General features: G+C 38.1%; 1 protein-coding gene across 7 annotated transcripts in view; it reads left to right on the top strand.

Moving 5' to 3' along the window:
• The window catches only part of CEP295 (centrosomal protein 295), a 48575-nt gene that overhangs the window by 17231 nt on the left and 9191 nt on the right, over positions 1 to 22153 (top strand). For all 7 annotated transcript variants that reach the window (XR_011440647.1, XM_014741729.3, XM_023645561.2 and 4 more), the window contains exons 10-18: positions 4039 to 4260; positions 7318 to 7410; positions 7565 to 7668; positions 9111 to 9248; positions 9659 to 9756; positions 10022 to 13520; positions 14963 to 15131; positions 15268 to 15411; positions 19502 to 19654. Coding sequence is in view for 6 of the 7 variants with exons in the window: in XM_014741729.3 (XP_014597215.3) it covers positions 4039 to 4260; positions 7318 to 7410; positions 7565 to 7668; positions 9111 to 9248; positions 9659 to 9756; positions 10022 to 13520; positions 14963 to 15131; positions 15268 to 15411; positions 19502 to 19654 (4620 nt within the window). In the remaining variant the exon portion in view is untranslated. The remainder of the gene's footprint in view (positions 1 to 4038; positions 4261 to 7317; positions 7411 to 7564; positions 7669 to 9110; positions 9249 to 9658; positions 9757 to 10021; positions 13521 to 14962; positions 15132 to 15267; positions 15412 to 19501; positions 19655 to 22153) is intronic.

Genomic DNA, 22153 nt, shown 5'->3' with positions numbered 1-22153 from the left:
TCCTGCTGATCCCATTTGGGATTGCTGGCTTGGTGTTGCCAGCTCTCTTGATTTTTCAAAAGAACCTAGGAATCTCAGTGTTTTTAAAATCTTATTTTTAAATATTGCCAACTAATTTAGTTTATCTCTTTTTTTTATTTTCATTTGTGTTTATTCAGTTGTAGTGAGGTTGAAATATTTGTCTTTCTTTCACCTGGTCATATCCTGTGCCCATGTTTCTATTCATCCTTTCCATACTGATCTGTAAGAGCTCTTTATACACCAAGGATGTTAATTCTTTGCCTTTAATATGCATTGTAAATATTTTTCTCAGAATGCAGAAAAATGTGTTCTAAAAAATATTAAAATTTATATGGTTATTTTCCTCCTAAATTGGTCTGTTCCTCTACAAGATAGATGCAAAAAAAAAAAAAATTAGGAATGTATTGTTCATTTGTGTGAGTTCTTTATATATTATGGAGATTAACCCCTTGTCAGATATATGATTTACAAATATTTTCTCCCAGTTGTTGAGTTGCCTCTTTGTATTGATCCTAGTTTCTTTTGCATTGCAGAAACTCTTTAGTCTGATGAATTCCTACTTGTTTATTTTTTTCTTTTGTTTCCCTTGTCTAAGAGGACATGGTATTTGAAAAGATCCTTTTTAGTTCGGTGTCAAAGAGTGCACTACCAATATTATCTTCCAGGAGTTCTATAGTTTCAGGACGTATCTTCAAGTCTTTGATCCATTTTGAGTTTATTTTTGTGTATGGTGTGAGACAGTGGTCTACCTTCATTCTTTGGCATGTGGCTGTTCAGTTTTCCCAGCATCATTTATTGAAGAGACTATCTTTTCTCCCATTGTATGTTCTTGGCACCTTTGTCGAAGATTAGCTGTCCGTAGATGTGTGGTTTTATTTCTGGGCTCTCAGTTCTGTCCATTGATCTGTGTGCCTGTTTTTGTACCAGTAGCATGCCATTTTGTTCACTATGGCTTTGTAGTACATTTTGAAGTCAGGGATCGTGATTCCTCCAGCTTTGTTCTTTTTTCTCAGGATTGCCTTAGCAATTTGGGGTCTTTGATTGCCCCATATGAATTTTAGTATTCTTTGCTCTATTTCCGTGAAGAATGTCATTGAGATTCTGATAGGGATTGCATTGATTCTGTAGATTGCTTTGGGTAGTATGGACATTTTAACTGTTTATTCTTCCAATCTGTGAGCAAGGAATCTCCTTCCATTGCTTTAAGTCATTATCAGTTTCTCTCAGTAATGTATTATGGTTTTCTTGGTATAAGTCCTTCACCTCCTTGGTTAAATTTATTCCTAGGTACTTTATTTTTTTAGTTGTGTTTGCAAATGGAATTATATTTTTGAGTTCTCTTTCTGTAAGTTCGTTGTTGGAGTTTAGAAAAGCAACTCATTTTTGTAAGTTGATTCTGTACCCTGCGACTTTACTGTAGTTGTTAATTAATTATTTCTATTAGTTTTCCAATGGGTTTTTTGAGGTTTTCTATCTATAAGATCATGTCATCTGCAGACAGCGAGAGTTTCACTTCTTCACTCCCTATTTGGATTCCTTTTATTCTTTTCTCTTGCTTAATTGCTCTGGCCAAAACCTCCAGTACTGTGTTGAATAAGAGTGGTGATAGTGGGCATCCTTTTCTCGTTCCTGTTCTCAGGGGGATGGTGCTCAGTTTTTGCCCATTGAGTATCATGTGGCTGTGAGTTTGTCATATATGGCCTTTATTATGTTGAGGTAGTTTCCTTCTATCCCCATTTTCTTAAGAGTTTTTATCATAAATGGCTGTTGGATCTTGTCAAATGCTTTCTCTGCATCTATTGAGATGATCGTGTGGTTTTTATTCCTCAATTTGTTGATGTGGTGTATCACGTTGATTGATTTGCGGATGTTGAACCATCCCTATGTCCCTGGTATGAATCCCACTTGATCATGATGTATGATCCTTTTGATGAATTGCTGAATTCAGGTTGCTGAAATTTTGTTGAGAATTTTTGCATCTATGTTCATCAGTGATATTGGCCTGTGGTTCTCCTTTTTTGTGCTGTCCTTGTCAGGCTTTGGTATCAGAGTGATGTTGGCCTCATAGATTGTGTTAGGAAGTGTTCCATCCTCCCTAATTTTTTGGAATAGCTTGAAAAGGATAGATATTAAATCCTCTCTGAAAGTTTGGTAGAATTCCCCAGGAAAGCCATCTTGTCCAGGGGTTTTATTCTTTGGGATGCTCTTGATTGCTGTTTCGATCTCTTTCCTTGTGATTGGTCTATTCAGATTGTCTGTTTCATCTTGACTCAGCTTTGGGAGGTTGTAAGAATCTAAGAATTTATCCGTTTCCTCTAGGTTATCTATTTTGTTGGCATATAGTTTTTCATAGTATTCTCTTACAGTCCATTGTATTTCTGTAGAGTCTGTTGTTATATCTCCTCTTTCATTTCTGATTTTGTTTATCTGAGCTTTCTGTCTTTTTTTCTTTGTAAGTCTGGCTAGGGGTTTGTCAATTTTATTTATCTTCTCAAAGAACCAGCTCTTTGTTTCATTGATCCTTTCTACTGCCTTTTTTGTTTCAATAGCATTTATTTCTGCTCTGATTTTTATTATTTCTGTCCTTCTGCTGACTTTGGGCTTTGTTCTTTTTCTAATTCAGTTAGGTGTAATTTGAGATTGCTTATTTATTTATTTTAAAAATCGCAAATATTGCCAACTAATTTAGTTTATTTCTTAAAAATGAGTGACTCACAGACTAATGGTGAGTGAAAGAAGCCAGGCAGAAAAGAATACCTGAGTGTAATTCCATATTTATATAAAGTTAAAGGGAAAATATATAATCTTGTCTCAAGGTTAGAATAGTGATTATCATTAGGGGTGTATTGACTGGGAAAGGATATGAAGGAGCCTTATAGGTGCTAGAAATGTTCCACATAATGATCTGGGTGGTATTACATGTATATGTAAAATTTGTTGAGCTGAAAAGTTAGGTTTTGTGCACTTTATTGTTTGTAAGTTATAATTCAGTTAGAAAGCTTAAAGAAAATTGTGGGTCAGACAGAACTGCAGTCTTCCAGTTTTCAACCTCTGTAGATTTCTTAAATTTTATTCCTCATTAAGCCAGGGAACTATATATTTGTGACACAGTTTTGTCCCCTTAGAGAATTGTTAGTAGTGTACTGAGTTTTGGTGTTATACCATTAGCCCATATGGAAGGATGTTTAAGGAAACAACTTAAGACTCTTTTTTTAAACTGTAGAGATCTCTTTTTTTTTTTTAAAGATTGGCACCTGCGCTAACATCTGTTGTCAATCTTTTTTTTCTTCTTCTTCTTCTCCCCAAAGCACCTCGGTACATAGTTGTATATTCTAGTTGTGAGTGCCTCTCGTTGTGCTATATGGGATGCCACCTCAGCATGGCCTGATGAGTGGTGCCATGTCCATGCCAAGGATCCAAACCAGCGAGACCCTGGGCTGCCGAAGCGGAGCGCACAAACTTGACAACTCAGCCACGGGGCCAGCCCCTATAGGGATCTCTTTATGATGATACGTGGGAGAAATTTTCCCCAGATACTACCGGAATAATTTGGGAGCACTTGATTTGCTTTTAAGGTTATAACTAGTAATGTTTTGCTCTGTAGCCTACTAGTAGAGCCATATTTGGGACCCTTCTCTAGAATAGACTATCTTATAGTGCGTATTTTGAATGCTAGTCTTACCCGCAAATTAATTAAGAGGTATGCATTCTGTCATCATTTAGAAAGCAAAATAAACATGCTTCTGATAAGTTTTTAAGCTTGAAATTTGTGTTGCATGCATATTGTAGGAAAATAGTTGAATTTCGGTGCCTTTATTTATATTTAAGTTGAAAAAACTATTCCTGATTATAAAATTGTGATTGTGGTCAAATAGCATTATATATACTGTTAAATTAAAAATATTGAGGAAAATAAAGTGCTTTTGTTTTAACTAGTGGTCATAGTGATAACTAACTATAAAGATTGAATAATTTGATATGTAAGAGGTGCTGAATAATTTCTTTCTTTTCTTTTAGCGCCCTTGTCAATGAAGACTCACCAAGTCCCTTCAAAAATTCTTTTTAAAAAATTATTAAATAAGATCCGAAGCCAAAAATCTCTCTGGACGATTAGATCCATGTCTGAGGATGAAAGTGAAATGATTTCAACTGTTAGTGAAACTGAGAGTAAAGCACCAATGGTTGAATCAGGAGCAACTGCTGCTGAAGAGGGAGCATTATCCTCGGGGCAGGAGCAAGGTGGTTCTCTCCAGTAGTCTCATTTTGTGGTACATAACCCATTCTAAGTTCAAAAATGTGCTCATTCCTGAAAAATCAAAGAATAGAGGTCAAAAGGAAGAAGACGTGTTAAAGTCCATAATGCTGCTACTTAGAGGCAATAAACGTTGAAAAGCTTAGTGAATCTTCTTGCAGAGCACTTTCAATATAGTAGTAGTATTCATATATATTAATTCCAATGTAATTGTTGAATCAGAATTAACCAGTTCCCCATTGTTGAGATATTTAGACTGTTTCTAATTTTTCTTGTGCTACAATGAGCATCCTTTTAGCAAAATCTTCTCCTACATCTTTAATCATTTCCTTAGGAACACTCTCGAAAGAAGAGTTCCTGAATCAAAGGATCTGACACATTTTAACAGCTTTTGAGTGTATTATTTTGTGTTTATTAAGAGTTTTATCTTCTGGATTTTTTAAAAAGGTGATTGGATTTGTGTGGAAATATTTTGCTACCAGGCTTCTGAAAGAAGTGTCTTTATAGTCTGTATTTGGATTTTGGAATTTATCTTAAGTACAACAGGAAGTTGTCTGGAAATAATTTCTTCCCTTGACCTCTTGACCCCATCCTCTTTTGGTTTTCCTGCCTGGCTGGCTCCTCCTTTGTGGTTTCCTTTGCTGCTTATCCTTGTCTATACAACCACTAGTCATTGCCCCCAGAGCTTGTTCCTCAGATCTTTTTTCTTTGTATCAACACTCCCTAGTTGATCTCTGATGTTGTGACTTGACTTTACCATTACATACTGAGGATTTCCCAGTGTGTCTTTCTAGGCTTGGCCTCTCCTTTGAGCACCACTCATTTAAACATCTATTTGACATCTTCCTTGTATATCTAATTACATCTTAAACTTTTCCAAAACTAAACTCTTGATATCCCCTTGGACCCTACACCGTCTTTTCCTACAATCTTCCACATTTCAGTAAATGGTAGTAAAATTCTCTTGGTCAAGCGAAAAAGCTTGTCATTCTGGTTCCCCTGTTTTATATCCTATGTCCAAACCATCAGCAGATTGTGTTGATCCTACCCTCAAAATATATCCAAAGTTCAACCATTTCCCACCACCTACTATCCTAGTTTAAGCCATGTTCATTCTCTAGTGTAGATCTTGTAGTAGCCTCCTAACTGTCTTCAGTTTTTGCACCTCCTTGCTGTAGTCTATTCACAGAGTCATCTTGTTAAAACACACATCAGCTCATGTCATTCCTCTGGGGAAAGCCCTCCAACAACTATCCATTTCACTCAGTAAAAACCAAAGTGCTTGGAGTGGCATCAAAGCCTTCTATGGTCTGCACACACACCTCTACCCCTCCACTTCTCTCACCCTCACTCTCTTTCTGACTTCATTTCCTACCACAGCTCCCTTCCGAGCCACTGCACCCTAGGCACTGGCTTCCTTCCTTGCTATTCCTCAAACACAGCAAACGTAACTCACATGGTCTTTGCAATTGCTGGTCTTTTTTGGCCGAAATGCTCTTGGATATTTCTCTGGCTCACTCTCACGTCCTTTAAACACTTGCGGAGATACCACTTTCTCAGTAAGACCTTCTCTGGCCACTCTAAAACGTCAAGCTGCTTTCCCTCTCCCCACTCCATCCCCTTCACTCCCTATCCCCTTTACCCTGCTTTTTCTCCGTAGCTCTTATCAACATCCGAGACCCTAAATTTACTTTGTTGCTTATTTGCTTCTTGTCTTGACACCTACCCCACTCTACCCTGCCTACCCTCCAATCCTGGAATATAACCTCATGAGGGTAGGAACTTGGTTTTGTTCCTTGCTTATACCAAGAGCCTAGACTAGTGCCTTGTACATGAAAGGTGCTCAGTTAATATTTGGTGAATTAATTGATTAGCTTAGAGCAAGAGAGGTAAGTTTGGAAGTCAGACATATATATGATGTTTAAAGCCATGGGCATGGAACACTCTTAGGGGAAAGAATTCAGTGAGGAGAGGGCTTAAGAGACCCTCTGAGGCCCAGCGTTTATAAGATGGCGGGAGAAGGAGCAAACAGTAAAGGCAGCAAAAAGGAGCGGCCAGAGAAGTAGGAGAGAATGTGGTGTTGGAATTCAATAAAAGGGGGTTCTTTCATCTTCAATCCATAACCAAGTTATTTTTCAAAAGCCCTGTATGAATGAGTCGGCTTTCCCTAGCCTCATCCTCTCCTTTGTCTGACATACCCCGTATACGTTGATCCTCTTTCAGTTCTTGAATGAGCCAAGTTTTTTTTATCCTCGCTGGACTTAATACCTGCTGATCTGTCTGGAAGGTCTCCTGTGCATCCTCACATTCTTTACTTGGCTGATTCCTCCTTATCCTTAGGTGTCTGCTTAAATATCATTGCCTAAGAGACACCTCATCTGAGCCCCTTGTCTAATTCAGGTTTCCCTGGAATATACTCTTGTATAACCCTTTATTTCTCTTTTATAGTACTTACTACAATTTCTCATTCTGTAATTTTTTTCTAGGATAATTATATAATGTTTCTGTCCCCATTCCCCCTGTGAAACCTCCTGGAGGCCTTTTCTTATTTACCTCGGTGTCCCCAGCATGCAGCACATTAAATAGGTGCTGAATGAAAGAATGAATGAATGCATGCTTGATGCAGAGTTTCTGGCTACCCTGATATGATTGCTTTAACTTTCTTCTCTGGTTTCATAAATAAAAAAAATCCTAATATCTAAATATGTCAGAGATACATTTAAATTTCTTTAGCTTCTCTTTTTAAACTTTAGTGCCTTGCTTATTCTGTTCCTTTTATGCTTTTCCAGTGTGTTTAAGCTCTTGTGGGCATACCTTTTTAATCAATTGTCCTTCGTTTTTTCCTTCTTGTTTACAATTTTAGTCTTGTCTTATGTTAGGCTTGGGTTTAATGGATAAAATATATGGACATCTGGAAGGTGACTGGATCCTGACTAAATAAGACGTTCAGGTGGACCAAGATTGACTTGTTAATCTGAATGCAGATTTTCGTTATTTTGTTTAGATTTAACATTGATAATATGTTCATAATGTATCTATTACAGTTGTTGAAAGTGATTCGCTAACAGTTGACTCTGGACCACTTACTAGTGAAGATAAACCACTTTCCTGCCATATAGACTCTGAGAAGGAACAAGGTATTTCTTTTTATCGCACCCTCAAATTAAACTTGCCTGGCTCTTCATATCTTTTTCCTAATAAAATTGCGTGTAATAAATGAATAAAGGGCATTGTAGTGGTGTCAAAATTCTAAATTGTTGAAATTAATTTTTGTTTTATCATTTCTCTTAGAAATAAATGAGGCTCAGCCTGTCACAACTGTAGCTCAGAGTTCAGTTCTGCTTCATCCTCAAGAAGCGGCAGCCAGAATTAGAATGGCAGCAAGGCAGAAACAGGTAATTTGAAATTTTTCTTTTTAAAGGTTCTTTTCTACCCCTAGGTACTGTACTTTTGTGTTACCGGTGAGCTTTGTCTTAATGTCTGGCTGCTTCTGATACTATTTCTTCTACCTTGTCTTTCACATTCATCTGATAGAACGCACTTCATCTTCACTTGTAGTACTCGTTTGACCCTTACTGCATTCTGCTTTGTGATTTATACTTTTGTATGTATCTTATCTTCCCTATAAAATTTGTTGAGATTTTTAAGGCAGAGAGTATCTTTTTTAAAATTCAGTTTATCCTGCATAGTTTCTGGTACAATGCCTTATACATAATAAATGTGCAGTAAATATTTGTTGAATATCTATGTCCAGTGTGGTGGCTGCTAGTTGTATGGGCTGTTGAATACTTAATATATGGCTAATGCAACTGAGGAAGTGAATTTTACATTTTATTTAATATGAATTAATTTAAGTTTAATACTTGCATATAGCTACTGCCTACTGTATTGATAGTGTAATTCTAGAGGTACTACAGAACTGTAAATGGTCTAAATTCAGTGGCTTCTATGAGTGAGGGAAAGTAAGGAAGATGAAGACAGGAACTCAGTTAGAGCCACTAGTGCCTGATTAGAAATATGTAAAGTATCAAACTGAGACATTTTTTATTTTGAAAACAAGATTATTCTTCATTATCTCTAGTAGATGTATTCCTCTTAATAAAACTTCACATACGTTCCTTTTTTTCTACGTGTTCAGTGAGTATTTATGTATTGTGTATGTTTCAGAGACTGCACTAGGTGCTGCATTTAGTAGGCAACCAGACATTCGTCCCTCAAGAAACTTACAGTTACTCTAACCTGTCTTTTTATTACTCAGATCCGTGTGTATGTGTTGGTATAATATTAGAGTTTATGTGTCATCCCTCTGCCGTTGTCTTCCTATCTGCTTCATGCCTGGCGGCAAAGATATAGACTGTTGCTCATTGTATTATTTGGCTTTTGGATAACTGTACCCCTTTATGAGTATGCCTAAGAAATCAAAGTGTTTGGGGAGGTCTCGATGTTTAATTTCTTTAGTCATTCTTACTGAGAACAATGTAAAATAAAAATATGAACACAGAATCTGGCTGAACATCGTTTGCTACTTCTCTGGGGGTGAGTCTTCAGTGGTGATCAAGGTTTCCTTGTGCTCCCAAGAAATGGAAATAGCGCGTTTATTTTTTCCTCAATTTCTGCCTCTCTTTACTTCTCTCCCTCTTTCTCCTTTTCTCTTTTCCCATCTCTCACTCCCTTCCTTCCTCTGGCAATGGCAACAACAGAAATAAAAATCACCACTTTCTTCTCGGATAATTGGTGCTTTTGGTGATAAGACCTATTTCTTTTCAATGTTATACATATAAAATTTTCTTTTGTATGAGTTTGTTGTTAATAGATCAATAGTATTTTTATTACTTAGATAATGGAAATAGAAGAGCAGAAGCAAAAGCAGTTGGAATTACTTGAACAAATTGAACAACAGAAGTTAAGATTGGAAACTGATTGCTTCAGGGCTCAGCTGGAAGAAGAAAAAAGAAAAACAGCTCAACAGACTGGGGTAGGATGTAGGAAATCTCATCCCTACGTAGATCGCTGGGGGATAAGAAAATATGAGCACTCTAAGCATTCAGAAAAGTAAAAGCATTTCTAATTCTTATTTGGTAAATTTTGTACCAAGTTTGGTAATTATATATATAAGGCAATGTAGATAATGGCTTTCTTCTTTCAGTTTATAGAGGGTGCCAGTATAAGTGACCATAATTTGTATGTAATGGGCATGTTGAGCTCTTAGACTTGGCACTAAAAGAGAATGGTGGATTCATTTCTTAATAATGGAAGTGCCAGTCTTTTTTTATAAAAAAAGAAAGCTATATGGAAGTTTACAGTTATAGAACTTGAGTTTATATAAAATGATTTAGTACTTGCTCCTGGATTTGCCTTTTAATTAGTAGCTTTGTCTTTTATTAGGTTGGCACTGCTCCAGCATCATGCACCATAGGTTCTGATGAAGATAGTCATAGGCAGATGATTCGAAACTATCAACATCAGCTTTTACAGCAAAACAGGTATTAGCTAGGATACAATCTATATGTGATAGTATGTGGCTACATCTTTAGGCTTTATTTGTTTTGTATGAAGATCTAATCAGGATTCCCTCAGAACTAGGCATATGGATTTCTCAAAGAGCATTGTGAATGTTATTCCTTTTCCACCATGATTGTGGCCAACCCTAGATTGTTGTTAAATTTAATGTATAGAAACTTGAGAATATGGGACTTTTTTAATCCAAAAAGAATAATGTATATTTGTTTTTGTGTTTCTTATTGGTAGGTTTCACAGACAATCTGTTGAAATAGCCAGGAAACGATTACTTGAATATCAGACCATGTTAAAAGGAAAGTACTCATCCATGTTAGCTACATCATTGATATCTGATTCTGTTACATCAGTACCATCGCAGAAATCTGAAAGACCCACTGTTACATCAGAGCATTGGGATCAAGGTCAGAGACCCAAGTTGAGTCCTAACAAATATCAACCTATGCAACCCATACCAATCCCCAAATTAGAACAAGATTATTTTCAGGTTCCAAGACAAAATCACTTTCCACAAAGACATGTAGAAACAACAGAAATGTTACTCACTTCAGATGTTTTATCCAAGCAATCTTTGGACTCACAAGAACAGCCAAAGCAATTCTCACAGACTGAAACACAACAGAGAGACTATAAATTGGTCCCTAAAGATTCCTCTACATTTTCAAGGGCTTTGTCATTTGATAGGCCGCTAATAGTACATGATGCTAGACAAGTAGCTGAAACATCGAGGGCAACCACTTTTCAAACTCCAGACTCCCAGCAAATGTTCCCAGAGAACAATGAAAGTATATCTTCTAAGTTAACTGAACCTTCTTCATTCCTACCACTGGTGGCTGAGCGTTCTTTTAGTTCTCTGCCTGCTAAAGTTGAATCTGGAAAAATCCAGGAACCCTTTTCAACCATGAGCAAAAGTACAGTTTCTGTAAGCCATTCTGTAATCAGCCAAATGCAGGATAAGTCTTTGCCATCCTCAGAGAATATCACAGCCCAGCAAGATAATTTGAAGGCTCTCCAAGAGCAGTTAGACCTACAGAAGGAAGTTCTTCGGTCAAGACAGAAAGCTCAGGAACAATTGCTTTTGTGCAAACAGAAAGAATTGGAAGGACAAACTGGTGTGTCTGTATTCCTTCCATTGGTATCTCTGGATTCATTTGCTTCATTGCCTTCTGCTAAAGCTGAATCAGGGAGAATCCAGGAATCTCCAACCACAAATGATACTGTAGTTTCCTCGGGCCATCCTGGGGTCGCCCAGCTTCAGGGTAGGCTTTTGAGTTTTTCACAGCCTGTCTTACCACAGCAAGATAATTTTCAATTTCTCCAAGAACAGTTAAGTATTCAGAGGGACAGCCTTCAGCCTAGACGGGAAGCCCAGGAAGTATTACGTGTACATAAACAGAGTGAATTGGATGGAAGAGTATCGTCTGAACAGACTGAGACCCCTTCTCTCCCATCTCAGGTAGCTCATAATACATTTACTTCACTACCTTCTGCCAGTACTCAATCTGGAAAACTCCAGGAGCAATATTCATCTAAGAGTGAGACGGGCCAATCTGAAATCCCAAAATTTCAGGATGGATCTTTGAGTTTCCTACAGCAGTTCCTACCTTTGCATAATAGTTTGAAGTTGCTCCAAGAACAGCTCACTACACACAGGGATGCTCTTCAGGCTAGGCATGAAGCCCAGGCAGAATTACTTTTACGTAGACAAAGGGATCTGGGGCATAATAAGTCTGGGCAGATGAGTTCTTCATTCCCACCAACGGTTGCTCAACGTTCAGTGGTTTCGCATGCTTCTGCTAAAACTGCGCCTAGAATTCAGAACCTTTATTTATCTGAGAAGGAGAGTATTATTCCCTCAAGTCGTTTGGTAATCCCAACGTTGCAGGATGAGTCTCTTAGTTTTCCACAGCATAGCCTGCCACAGCAAGAAGATTTGACAACGCTCCAAGAACAGTCATACATGCAGAAGGTAATACTTGGTGCTAAACAAGAAACTCAGGAATTTGTACGCGAACAAAGTGGATTAGAAAAAAGAACTTCTTCTGAACAGACTGGCACCTCTTCATCCCTATCCCGAGTAGCTGAATCCGATAGATTCCAGGAATTTATGTCAATCAAGAGTGATAGTACACTTCCCTTAAGCCATTCTAAGATCCCAAGATTTCAGGAAAGACTTGCGAGATTTTCACAACATATACTACCTCTACAAGGTAATTTGGAGGAACACCAAGAATGGCTAGACACAGAGAAGGAGGCCCTTCATTTTAGCCAGAAAACCCAAGGAAATACATCTTCCAAACAGACTGGCTTCTCCTCATTCATACCCCAGTTAGGACAGCTTTCATTTACTTCATTACTTTCTGCTGAATCTGGTACAACCCAGGAACCTCTTTCCACAGGGAGTGATAGTCAAATTCCTTCAAGCCGTTTGCAGATTCCACAACTGCAGGATAGGCTTTTGAGGATATCACAACTTATCCAGCCTCAACAAGATAATTTGAGGTCACTTCAAGAACAGTTAGCTACACAGAGGGAAGCCATTGTTCAGTCTAGACAGAAACTTCAGGAAGAATTACTTTTACCTAAACAGAGTGAGTGCAAGGAAAGAACTTCTCCTGAGCAGACTGGCACCTCTTCCTTATTACCCCTAGTCACACAACATTCATTTGCTTCATTACCTCTTACTGAATCTGATAGAATTCAAGAACCTTGTCCAACTGAGAGTGATAATATAGCCTCCTCAAGTCATTCTGAGATACCAATATTGCCTGATAGGCTTTTGAATTTATCACAGCCTGTTTTACCTCAACAAGATTATCTTATTGCACTTAAAGAACACTTGTCTGCACAGACAAATTCCCTTCCATTTACTGAGAAAACCCAGAAAGAAGTGGTTTTGCCCCAACAATATAAATTTGAGGAAAAGTTTTCTGAGCATTTTAGCCAACCTCACCATGGTGATTTAAAGACACTTCAACAGCAGTTAGATGTACAAAGGAAAGCCATTCGGTCTAGCCAGGAAGTCCAAGAAGAATTGCTTTTGCAAAGGCTAAGTAAATTGGAGCAAAGGGCGTCATCTGAGCAGCCTAGCTCCTCTTTATCCGTATCTCAGGTAGCACTGCCTGTTGCTGACTCTGAGAGAATCCAAAAGTCTTTTCCAACCAGAAGCAATAATGCTGTTCCCTCAAGTCATCCTGAGATCCCAGGATCACAAGACAGGCTTTTGAGTTTGTCCCAGCCCATTCTGCCTCAGCAAGATCACTTGACAGCACAGTTGGACTTACAAAGGGACGTGGTACATTCTAACGAGAAAGCCCAGGAAGAACTGCTTTTGAACAAACAAACTAAGTTGATGGAGAGTGAATCTACTGAACATGCTATGCCCTCTTTGGTTCTGCCCGAGGAAGGCGAGCATTCATTTATTCCACTACCTTTTGGCGAAGTTAAGTCTGAAAACATTTGTGAATTGTATCCATCCAAGAATGAACATGCAGTTCCTTCAGGCGACTCTATGATCCCAAGATTTCAAGATAGACTTTTGAGTTTTTCACGACCTGTCTTAGCTCAGCAAGATAACTTGGGACTTCAGAATCAGCTGAATTTACAAAAAGAAGCGCTGCACTATAGCCAAAAAGCCCAAGAAGTATTGCTTGTACAGAGACAAACAGCACTGCAGCAGCAGATACAGAAACAGAGAGAGACTTTGAAGGATTTCTTTAAAGACAGTCAGGTACGTATTAAACTTGAATATCTAAGAAACAATGCAGGTAACCCAACTCAGACAAACTAAATATTTGTTTTAATCTTAGGCCTAAATAAGTCCTTAGTTATTGAGAATAGGTGGTTTGTCCTTTTTTGTGCCTTAATTTTCTACCTTCAACAATACGGAAATTAAAACATAAAAATTGTTCTATCTTGCATGGTGTTTATAAGGTTAACAGTTATTTGAATCCAAACTAATTTCAGCCAGTAGTTTGATAGAACCAAGTGCAAACACCATTAAAACTGTAGATTGTCATTTGAAGTTTTGTTATAAAGGGTTTTGAGCTTTTTAGCAGAATTTCTCTTTAACGCCAGACCTTGTGCTTTCTGTATAGCACTTTGTTGACGTTTGTATATGAATCAAAATCAGTACCATCTTTTTCCTTAAGTGACAATATTAACACCTCTTGTAAAACTGGCGTTATTTTAGGCTGGTGGACAGCTAGACCTGCTGCTTGTTACTGAACTGTTGAGAAGACTCTGGCATACTCGTTCAGATATTCATGGTTTCTTTATATGTGAAACAAGAGTATGTTCTCAGTATGAATGTGTCTGTTTTATCTTAGAAGGCCACTTCCTAAATTTGTGATTTAGCCTAAATAGGATTCTACAGATCCTTTGATGTTCAGGAGAAACTTGAGTTGAGTTTATGAGAACTTGAATTCTAGGGATTTGCTGGTCATTTGAAGGGAAAGTAATAGGAAAAGAAAAGCAGAGGGGGATACTAAAGTATAATCTCTTATTGAAAGGTACAATGGAGGCTGAGTATTTAGGTTGAAGGTTGTGAATGGTTGTACTTATCAATGGAAATATCACTCTTTCGGTATTAGAAGCATTTCTCATTTTTCTGTTGTGCCATTGAGTCAATTCCAACTTGTAGCAATTCTGCACAGCAAAGTGGAACCCTTCTCGGTCTTTTTGCGCCATCCTCTCATCTTTCGGCACTACATCAGACAATGCTCTGCTGCTATTCATAGGGTTTTTGTGGCCAATTTTTTCAGAAGTGGGTGGCCAGGTCCTTCTTCCCAGTCTCACTTAGTCTGGAAGCTCCACTGAAACCTGTCCACTATTGGTGACCCTGCTGGTATTTGAAATACCGGTGGCATAGCTTTCAGCATCACAGCAACCTGCAGCCACCACCGTATGACAACCTAGAGACCCATAGAGTAGTTCCCTGACCGGGGAACAAACCTGGGCCATGGCGTTGTGAGTGCCGAATCGTAACCACTAGACCATTAGGGCTGGCTCTTCTCATTTTTTATCTATGAATGAAGTTGTAATAGTGTGATTAATGGAATTATTTATTTGGTTGAGGTTCTCATTTAAAAGGGAGATAAAAATCTAATAAATGCTTCATATGATCCCTGATCTTATGTCATCCCCACCCTCCTCTATCCACTGTTTTTTCAGACAAGTAAGCCTGCAGTTGAAAATGATTTTAAAACCCAGAAGCTCAGAGAGTGGCTTCCTCATCTCCACGACCTAGTAAGAGGTGATCAGGAAAACATCAGTCCTACAGATAAGAGCAACTCTGATGATAAGCAGCTGCTTTCAGAAGATAGTAGTACCAAGCAAAGTGGTAGGATAATTGTATTTTATTGTAATATTCTGCTCATTATTCTTTGTTTTCACTTCTTGCAACTTGCTGGTTGAAGAAAAGTTTGTAGTATGTTAATAGATTTGTATTGTGCCTAACTTTGTCATTGACCTGATAGGTGAGCATCTGGACAAGGAACTGGGTAGGAGAGCCTCAAAGCCACCTGTAGCAAAAGTTAAATGTGGACTGGACTTGAACCAGCATGAACTAAGTGCTATACAAGAGGTAGAATCACCAGCAAGTGCAAGAACTTCTATACTAGGTAAACAGATGGTTTGATAAAATAGGGTTTTTTAATACTTGGCCAGTTTTCTACATTTTTTTCAGGATGCTAGATGTTTTTGTTGAAGAAACTTAGGCTGTGTGTACTCATGAAAGGAAAAAAACTGTTTACATAAACAGTATTTAAAATTTGGACTTAAAGAGATGTGGCATTATGTAACTAATTTCTCCTTGTATATAGAGGGAAACCAATTTATTGTAGAAAAAAGTCTTCAGTATTCCATATTCTGACACTCTTGCTTCCCTCTGCTTCCTGTCATGCCTGCCTTCTAAACCTATGTCTTTAGGATATAACTCAGTTTTTTCTCTTTTCTTTTGCTGTTTTTCTACTTTAGTACCTTCACTGCTCTTTTCCTGTATCTTTTATGGGATAATTATTATGTTTAAAATCTTGGCTTTAAGGACAATTAGATATATTTCTTTACTATACTTCTTCCTAGATCAAATTATCTAGAAAAATTTCTGCCTGTGATCCTTAGTAAATAAATAGCCTTACTTGAATTTCATAATTATTTTTAGATTCCAGACACCAAATAATTTTCTTGATCAAATTTATCAAAGCAAAATCCTTTTCTAAGGTGGAAGATTAGCTTTGTCAATATAAAGGTATGTATAAGTGTAATATTAATATTAGCTATTTTGATCTTCAGCCATAAAATATCGTACCTTTGTTTCTGGTTCAAAGAATTAAGGAAGGTAGAGATTCAGAGTAACTCTTATGAATCACTCCCCGTTCTACTTTCTTCTTATGTCTGTGGAACTTATAACATAGAGTAATGATTTTATTTATTACTAGGCTTTGGAAGCTTTTCTCCTATTTTGCCAGATTTGGCAAACCACAGCTATTCGGGAATCGATTGGTGCTTTCCCTGATTCAGAGTGATCAGTGGGAAATTCTCACCATTGATTCTTATGACTTAATGAGTCCTGTTTGAGATTGCAAAATGTTGTCTTGTCTAGAAGGGAAAGTTATATATTCCCTCACCTCCACCTCTCTATGCCTTTAGCCTTCTTTCTTCAGTGAATAGTACCCATACGGAAGTCTTGACACTTCCTTGTCTCTGCCTCTCTGACTCCCAATAAATCAATCACCAGTTCTCAGTGCTTCTTGGACAGCTCTGGAATCTGACCACTCATTTAATTCAGGCTGTCATTTCTTTCTTGAATGGCTGCTACAACTCCCAGTGTCTCCTATTTTCACTCTAGCGTTACTCTGATTCATTCCCCGTGGTATATTCAGAGTCCTCACCCTCTTTCTCCCTGCTTAAACTCTTGAGTGGTTTCCGTCTGATTCGAGGAGCAAGCCTACACTAAGTCTAGGTCCCTGGCTTCACCTACCAGGCCTTTCATTGTCTTGCTCCTCCCTTTGGGGTTGGCTTAGTGCCTCTTTTCTGATAAACTTTTTCTAAACTACCAAGTATCCCTCTCGTGTGCTTTTTGGGAGCTTTCACCCTAGCTTTTATCACCCTTCTTTGGGTAATACTTTTAATCCAAATATTACAGGCAAATAGTTTAAAAAGGCAAATAGTGCTAAAGGGTTATAACATGAAACGGCATTTCTTCCTGCCCCTACCCATTCCTTACCCCTTAATCCCACTCACCAGAGGCTTTTCAAGTCTTTTTTCAAGTCTTTTAGGTATTTCTTCTTGTATTTACATCTACACTTGGCAATGGGTTTTAGCAAAAATTAAGCTAAATTATCATGCTGATGTATAAATATTTTTCAATGCTGAGACAATTAGTATACTATGATTATGTTTCCTTTTTGTAAAACTTTTCCTGTAGTAAATTGTCTCCTTTTTAGAGTTTGCTTGAGTTTCTGTTGAATGTCTGTCTTCCTACACTAACACTTCTATTAAATACCTCTAATATAATTTGAGACCACGCCATTTTCTCTGTTTGTGGAACAGCTTTTAGTTGGAGGTTGAATGACCTATCTGATGCATTCTCTTTTTTTTTCCTCCCCACATCCCCAAAGTACATAGTTGTGTATTTTAGTTGTGGGTCCTTCTAGTTGTGGCAAGTGGGATGCTGCCTCAACATGGCCCTATGAGCGGTGCCACGTCCGCACCCAGGATCCGAACGGGCAAAACCCTGGGCCGCCAAAGTGGAGCATGCAAACCCAACCTCTCGGCCACTGGGCCGGCCCCATATCTGATGTATTCTTATCAAAGGTATCATTGCTCCCACAGGGAACGAAAACTGGTTCTTGGGGACGTGAAACAGTCTTACTCGTTTTATGTACCAAAGCACAAATGTACATAAAAAGATATGCAGTGGGGCCAGTCCCGTGGCTGAGCAGTTAAGTTTGTGTGCTCTACTGTGGCAGCCCAGGGTTTCGCTGGTTCAGATCCTGGGCGTGGACATGACACCACTCATCAAGCCACACTGAGGCAACGTCCCACATGCCACAACTAGAAGGACCCACAACTAAAAAATAGACACCTGTGTACCAGGGGGCTTTGCGGAGAAAAAGGAAAAATAAAATCAAAAAAAAGATAAGCAGTTATTAAAATTTCATGGAGAATGTAGGCAATTAGGAAAAAAAAGGTCTATAAATAGGCTCCTTAGGGGGGTGATGATAAAAGTAATGTTGAGAAACACTGATCTGTATTGCTCTTCCAATGTTTTTTTCTTCTCAATAGTTCATTTTGTTTTCTTTTGGTTTTACTTTCTAGGAGAATCTCCTCAACTTTTCTTCTAATTTTTCTTGTGAATTTGTATTTTGACTGTCAAATTGTAGTTCCTAAAATCTTGCTCTTTTTCCTGATTTTTTTTTTTCCTTTTTCATGGCATCCTGCTATTGTTTCATGGATGCAAAATATTACCTACTTTGAATATTCATAGTTTTCTGTTTGTTTGGGTTCCTGTATTTTCTGTTTGAGTTCTTTTGTTCCTTTTTGTTGTTCTTTCTGTCTGATACTTTAGAGGCTTTTCTCCAATATCTTGCATATTTGAGTAGAATGCTAACCAGCTAATTGGAAATTCTCTGGGTAGGGGCCATATTTACTGCTGAACTTCCTTAGGAAAGGTGGCTTTTCACTGGGGACCCTCAACTTAGTATCTGTAGTTCTTTTACTTTTCCAGTTTAGTTTCTTCAAAGAAAGATCCTCCAAGCCTGGCACAAGTCCGGCTGTCGCTGTTGTGGAGCCAGACCTGGGGCATCTGGATTGAGGATGCAGACTTTCTTTTAACACCCCTGATTTCCATATGGCACTCTCTCTTCCTTTCACCCTTGCCCCTCTCAGTGCCTGATCTCCCTGAATTCAGAGGGTTTCGGGTTCAATTTCTCAGAGAAAAACCTTCAGTCTCCTCTGGGGATGATGTTCAGGGACAGGGATGTCAGGAGATGGGAGGAATATGTTTCAAGTACATATTTTTAAGCATTCTCCCTGTTTTTAATTCCCTGACATACACCTTCCTTTTGTAATACTTGGTGCCTTTAATTCCCAAGTTTTTCTGGAGTTCTGCACAGTAAATTAGCTTCTATTACTGGGTATCTCCCACTCCTTTGTTTGCCTGTTTGTTTTTATTTTTGTATCAAAGTATAACATTCAGAGAAGTGCACAAATCAGAAGTGTTTATTTCAGTGATTATCACTGTAATAACCAGACCCTGTAAACACTACCTGGTCAAGAACTGCAGCGTTAGAAAACTCCATAAACACTTCCCTCATACCCTCCCAGTTGCTGCCCCCTCAGTTCTCCCCAGGGTAAACCCCCGTCTTGATTTCTTATACCATAGACTAGCTGGGGCTATTTTTGAACTTTACGTTATGAATGCATATTATTCCTTATAATACTATTAATGGCTATAAATTCTCCAGGCATTTTCCTGGGATTAGTCAGTACTGAAGCATTATCTGGTATTAGGAAGTAGGAGTATCATTATAAACTTAGTAAAATAATTTAAAGGCCTGTATGAAAGATAAGCAGTTATTATTTTCTTGCTACACAGACCAAGTCTTTGAGAGTTTAGAATTTTACCTATAATCTAAATTGTCCTGTTAGTTTTAGCTAACTTTAGAGACCTAAGCAGAAATCTAATGAGTCAACTTTTTTTCCTCCCAGGTAAACCAGAATTTTATCAAGACAGAGACCCCTTGAGGGTCTCCATTAGCCGGGAACAGAGTTTCCTTGGGAGCCCACTGGACAGTGATTCATTTGGTGATCTTCATCCAGTTGCCCAGGAGAACGTGTCTGGTGATGACTCGGATGAAGCAGGTGAGAGAGAAAGAAATTGAAGGTGGAATTGCTGTGCACAAGGATATGTCGACAAAAGATATTTATTATAGTTTCATTTGTAGTGAAATATGGTAAATAACTTCAATGACTGTTGGTAGTGGAATCATTATGGTGCACCCACACTATGCAGTTCAGTGTGGTTGTTAAATGATGGGGGAAAATCTGTGTCCATACCCTGAAAATTGTCTGGAATGAGAATCACCAAAGTGTTGGTCCAGGTTTACCTTTATTGGAGGCTGGGTTTCACTTTCTCTTTTATAAGTTCACATACTGTAGTTGTGGGGGTTTTTTTTACAAGAAGCATGTATTATTTCTGTACATAAAAAGTTAAATGAGGGAAGTGAAGTTTATTTAAAGAAGAATTAATTTCACTTTTAAATTGTTTTACTAAATAAATGCTAATAGGAAGAGTATGAAGGTATGAGGTTTTTACATTTGGCAACCTCTATGAATTTTGTGTTTAAGCCGATTCATAACAATTCACATTTAATTAAATACTATTAAATATTATCTTTAAAAAATTCTGTCTCTAGCATTCTAAATGAGCTGCTTTATGTTTGCTTTTAAATATTTGGAAAATAGAGAATTACAAGGAATAAACCTTAAATCACTTAATTCTGCTACCCAAACACAACCAATGTTAATTTTCTCACTTTTGAATTTATGCAGGTCTCTAACAAGCTGCTTTATATGTGTAATATTGCTTACTGACCCTACAAAGCGTAGTCCTAGTACTGCTTCATTGGTTCTAAAGCACCTTTTAAGTAGTTACCTTTTCTAACCAGAGCTCTTTTTATTCTTGCTGTCACACATGCTTGGATAATTATCTTACTTGTGTCTATAGTTTAGTAGAATGAGAGATGACCGAGACTTATTCTGTTTTTGAGAGTTTATGGAAAAATTGACTTCAGCATCTCCTTTGTAAATTGGAGATTGAAATAACTGCAAAGGATCTAACTTCCAGTGAATTATAGTTTTGACCTTTTAAAATAAAACTGTTATCACTCTTTTAGATTTAGCCAGTGGATACTTATATTTCCTTTTTATTCTACCTGTGGATGTCCTATAGCCAAAGACTACCAGGAACACACCTGTGGGTGGACAAAGCTGGGTGTTTTGACTTGTTGCAGTGAAGGGGAATGCACACCTCAGGGAACCGTGAGGAGTCTCAGTAGGAGGATATTAGAGAGGACTTACTATAAGATTTGGGTTTGTATTGGGTGACTTGGGGAGGGTTCAAGGGAATGGGGTTTTGCTTATTAGCGCTGGACATTATCAGGAAGCAGGGATAATTCTGTTATTGGGCATCTAAAAAATTCTTACCTAGAAGGTAGGAATAATGGAGTGAGGCGAATTAAGGCTCTAATGTTAAAGCAGCAGCAGTCACTCATATTAGCCGGGATAGGGAGACGCTTGGTCATTTGTGTGGTTTGGACAAGATTCATGGTTTTGTCTATGTTCAGAGATAAGTATGGGTGGTCTGATTTTTGTCTTGATCCATCGCAGTCACAGAGTGGCCTTTTCTGATATTGATGTTCTGTGAAATTGATAATGTTTAGAACACCAAGGCCTAGCTGACAGTGCCAGGTCAGCTCCTGGCTCTCGGGCTGCTTTTCTGTTTCTCATAATCATCCCAGGTTCATATTGTTTCTCTCTTGGAAGCAAGAGCCTTAGTTTTGTTACTTCTCTATTCCCTCCCTACCACTTTATTCAGGTCCTCTTCACCTCACCTTGATTTCTTAATAGCTTTTTAGCTGGTATCACTAATTTCAAGCTCTGTACCCTTTGCTTTTGTAGGAAGGCAGGAAATGGTGCCTTCCCACATAGCATGGGAAGATTACTCTGTTTAAGGCATTGCTTTCATGCTGTTACTTCCCCTTTTTAGGAATCTCCTTAGTGGGTCCCTGTTATCAGTGAAACATTTCCAAATTAATAACACTTAACATCTTTTGCAACACTTTCAGAGACCTATTCATTGAATTCAACATCTTAAATAACTGACCTTTCTCCTTTCTCTATTCTTTTTTTTTTGTGAGGAAGATTGGACCTGAGCTAACATCTGTTGCCAATCCTCCTCTTTTTGCTTGAGGAAGATTGTTGCTAACATCTGTGCCCATCTTCCTCCAGTTTGTATGCAGGACACTGCCACAGCATAGCTTGATGAACAGTGTGTAGGTCTGTGCCCAGGATCCAAACCTGTAACCTTGGGCCACCGAAGTGAAGTGCACGAACTTAACCACTATGCCACTGGGCTGGCCCCTCCTCTCTCTTTTTTATTTTTCGCTTCTTATTACTACCCAATTGCTACCCTGTTCGTTCATCTCTCCTCTGAGGGAATCTTCTTGTTATGTGGCAGATAACAATATAGAATTGTGATTATAAATTGAAAAACCTGATTAACTTCTCATCTCCCAACTAGCTTTTGAAATGAGCTCCTAAGAAACAAATAACTCACTATATAATTTCACTGTCTTTTTC

Source organism: Equus caballus, chromosome 7 (genome assembly GCF_041296265.1).
Source record: "Equus caballus isolate H_3958 breed thoroughbred chromosome 7, TB-T2T, whole genome shotgun sequence".
Classification (NCBI taxonomy): Eukaryota; Metazoa; Chordata; class Mammalia; order Perissodactyla; family Equidae; genus Equus; species Equus caballus.
The sequence above is the reverse complement of the archived record's forward strand: the minus strand, read 5'-3'. Positions and strand labels throughout refer to the sequence as shown.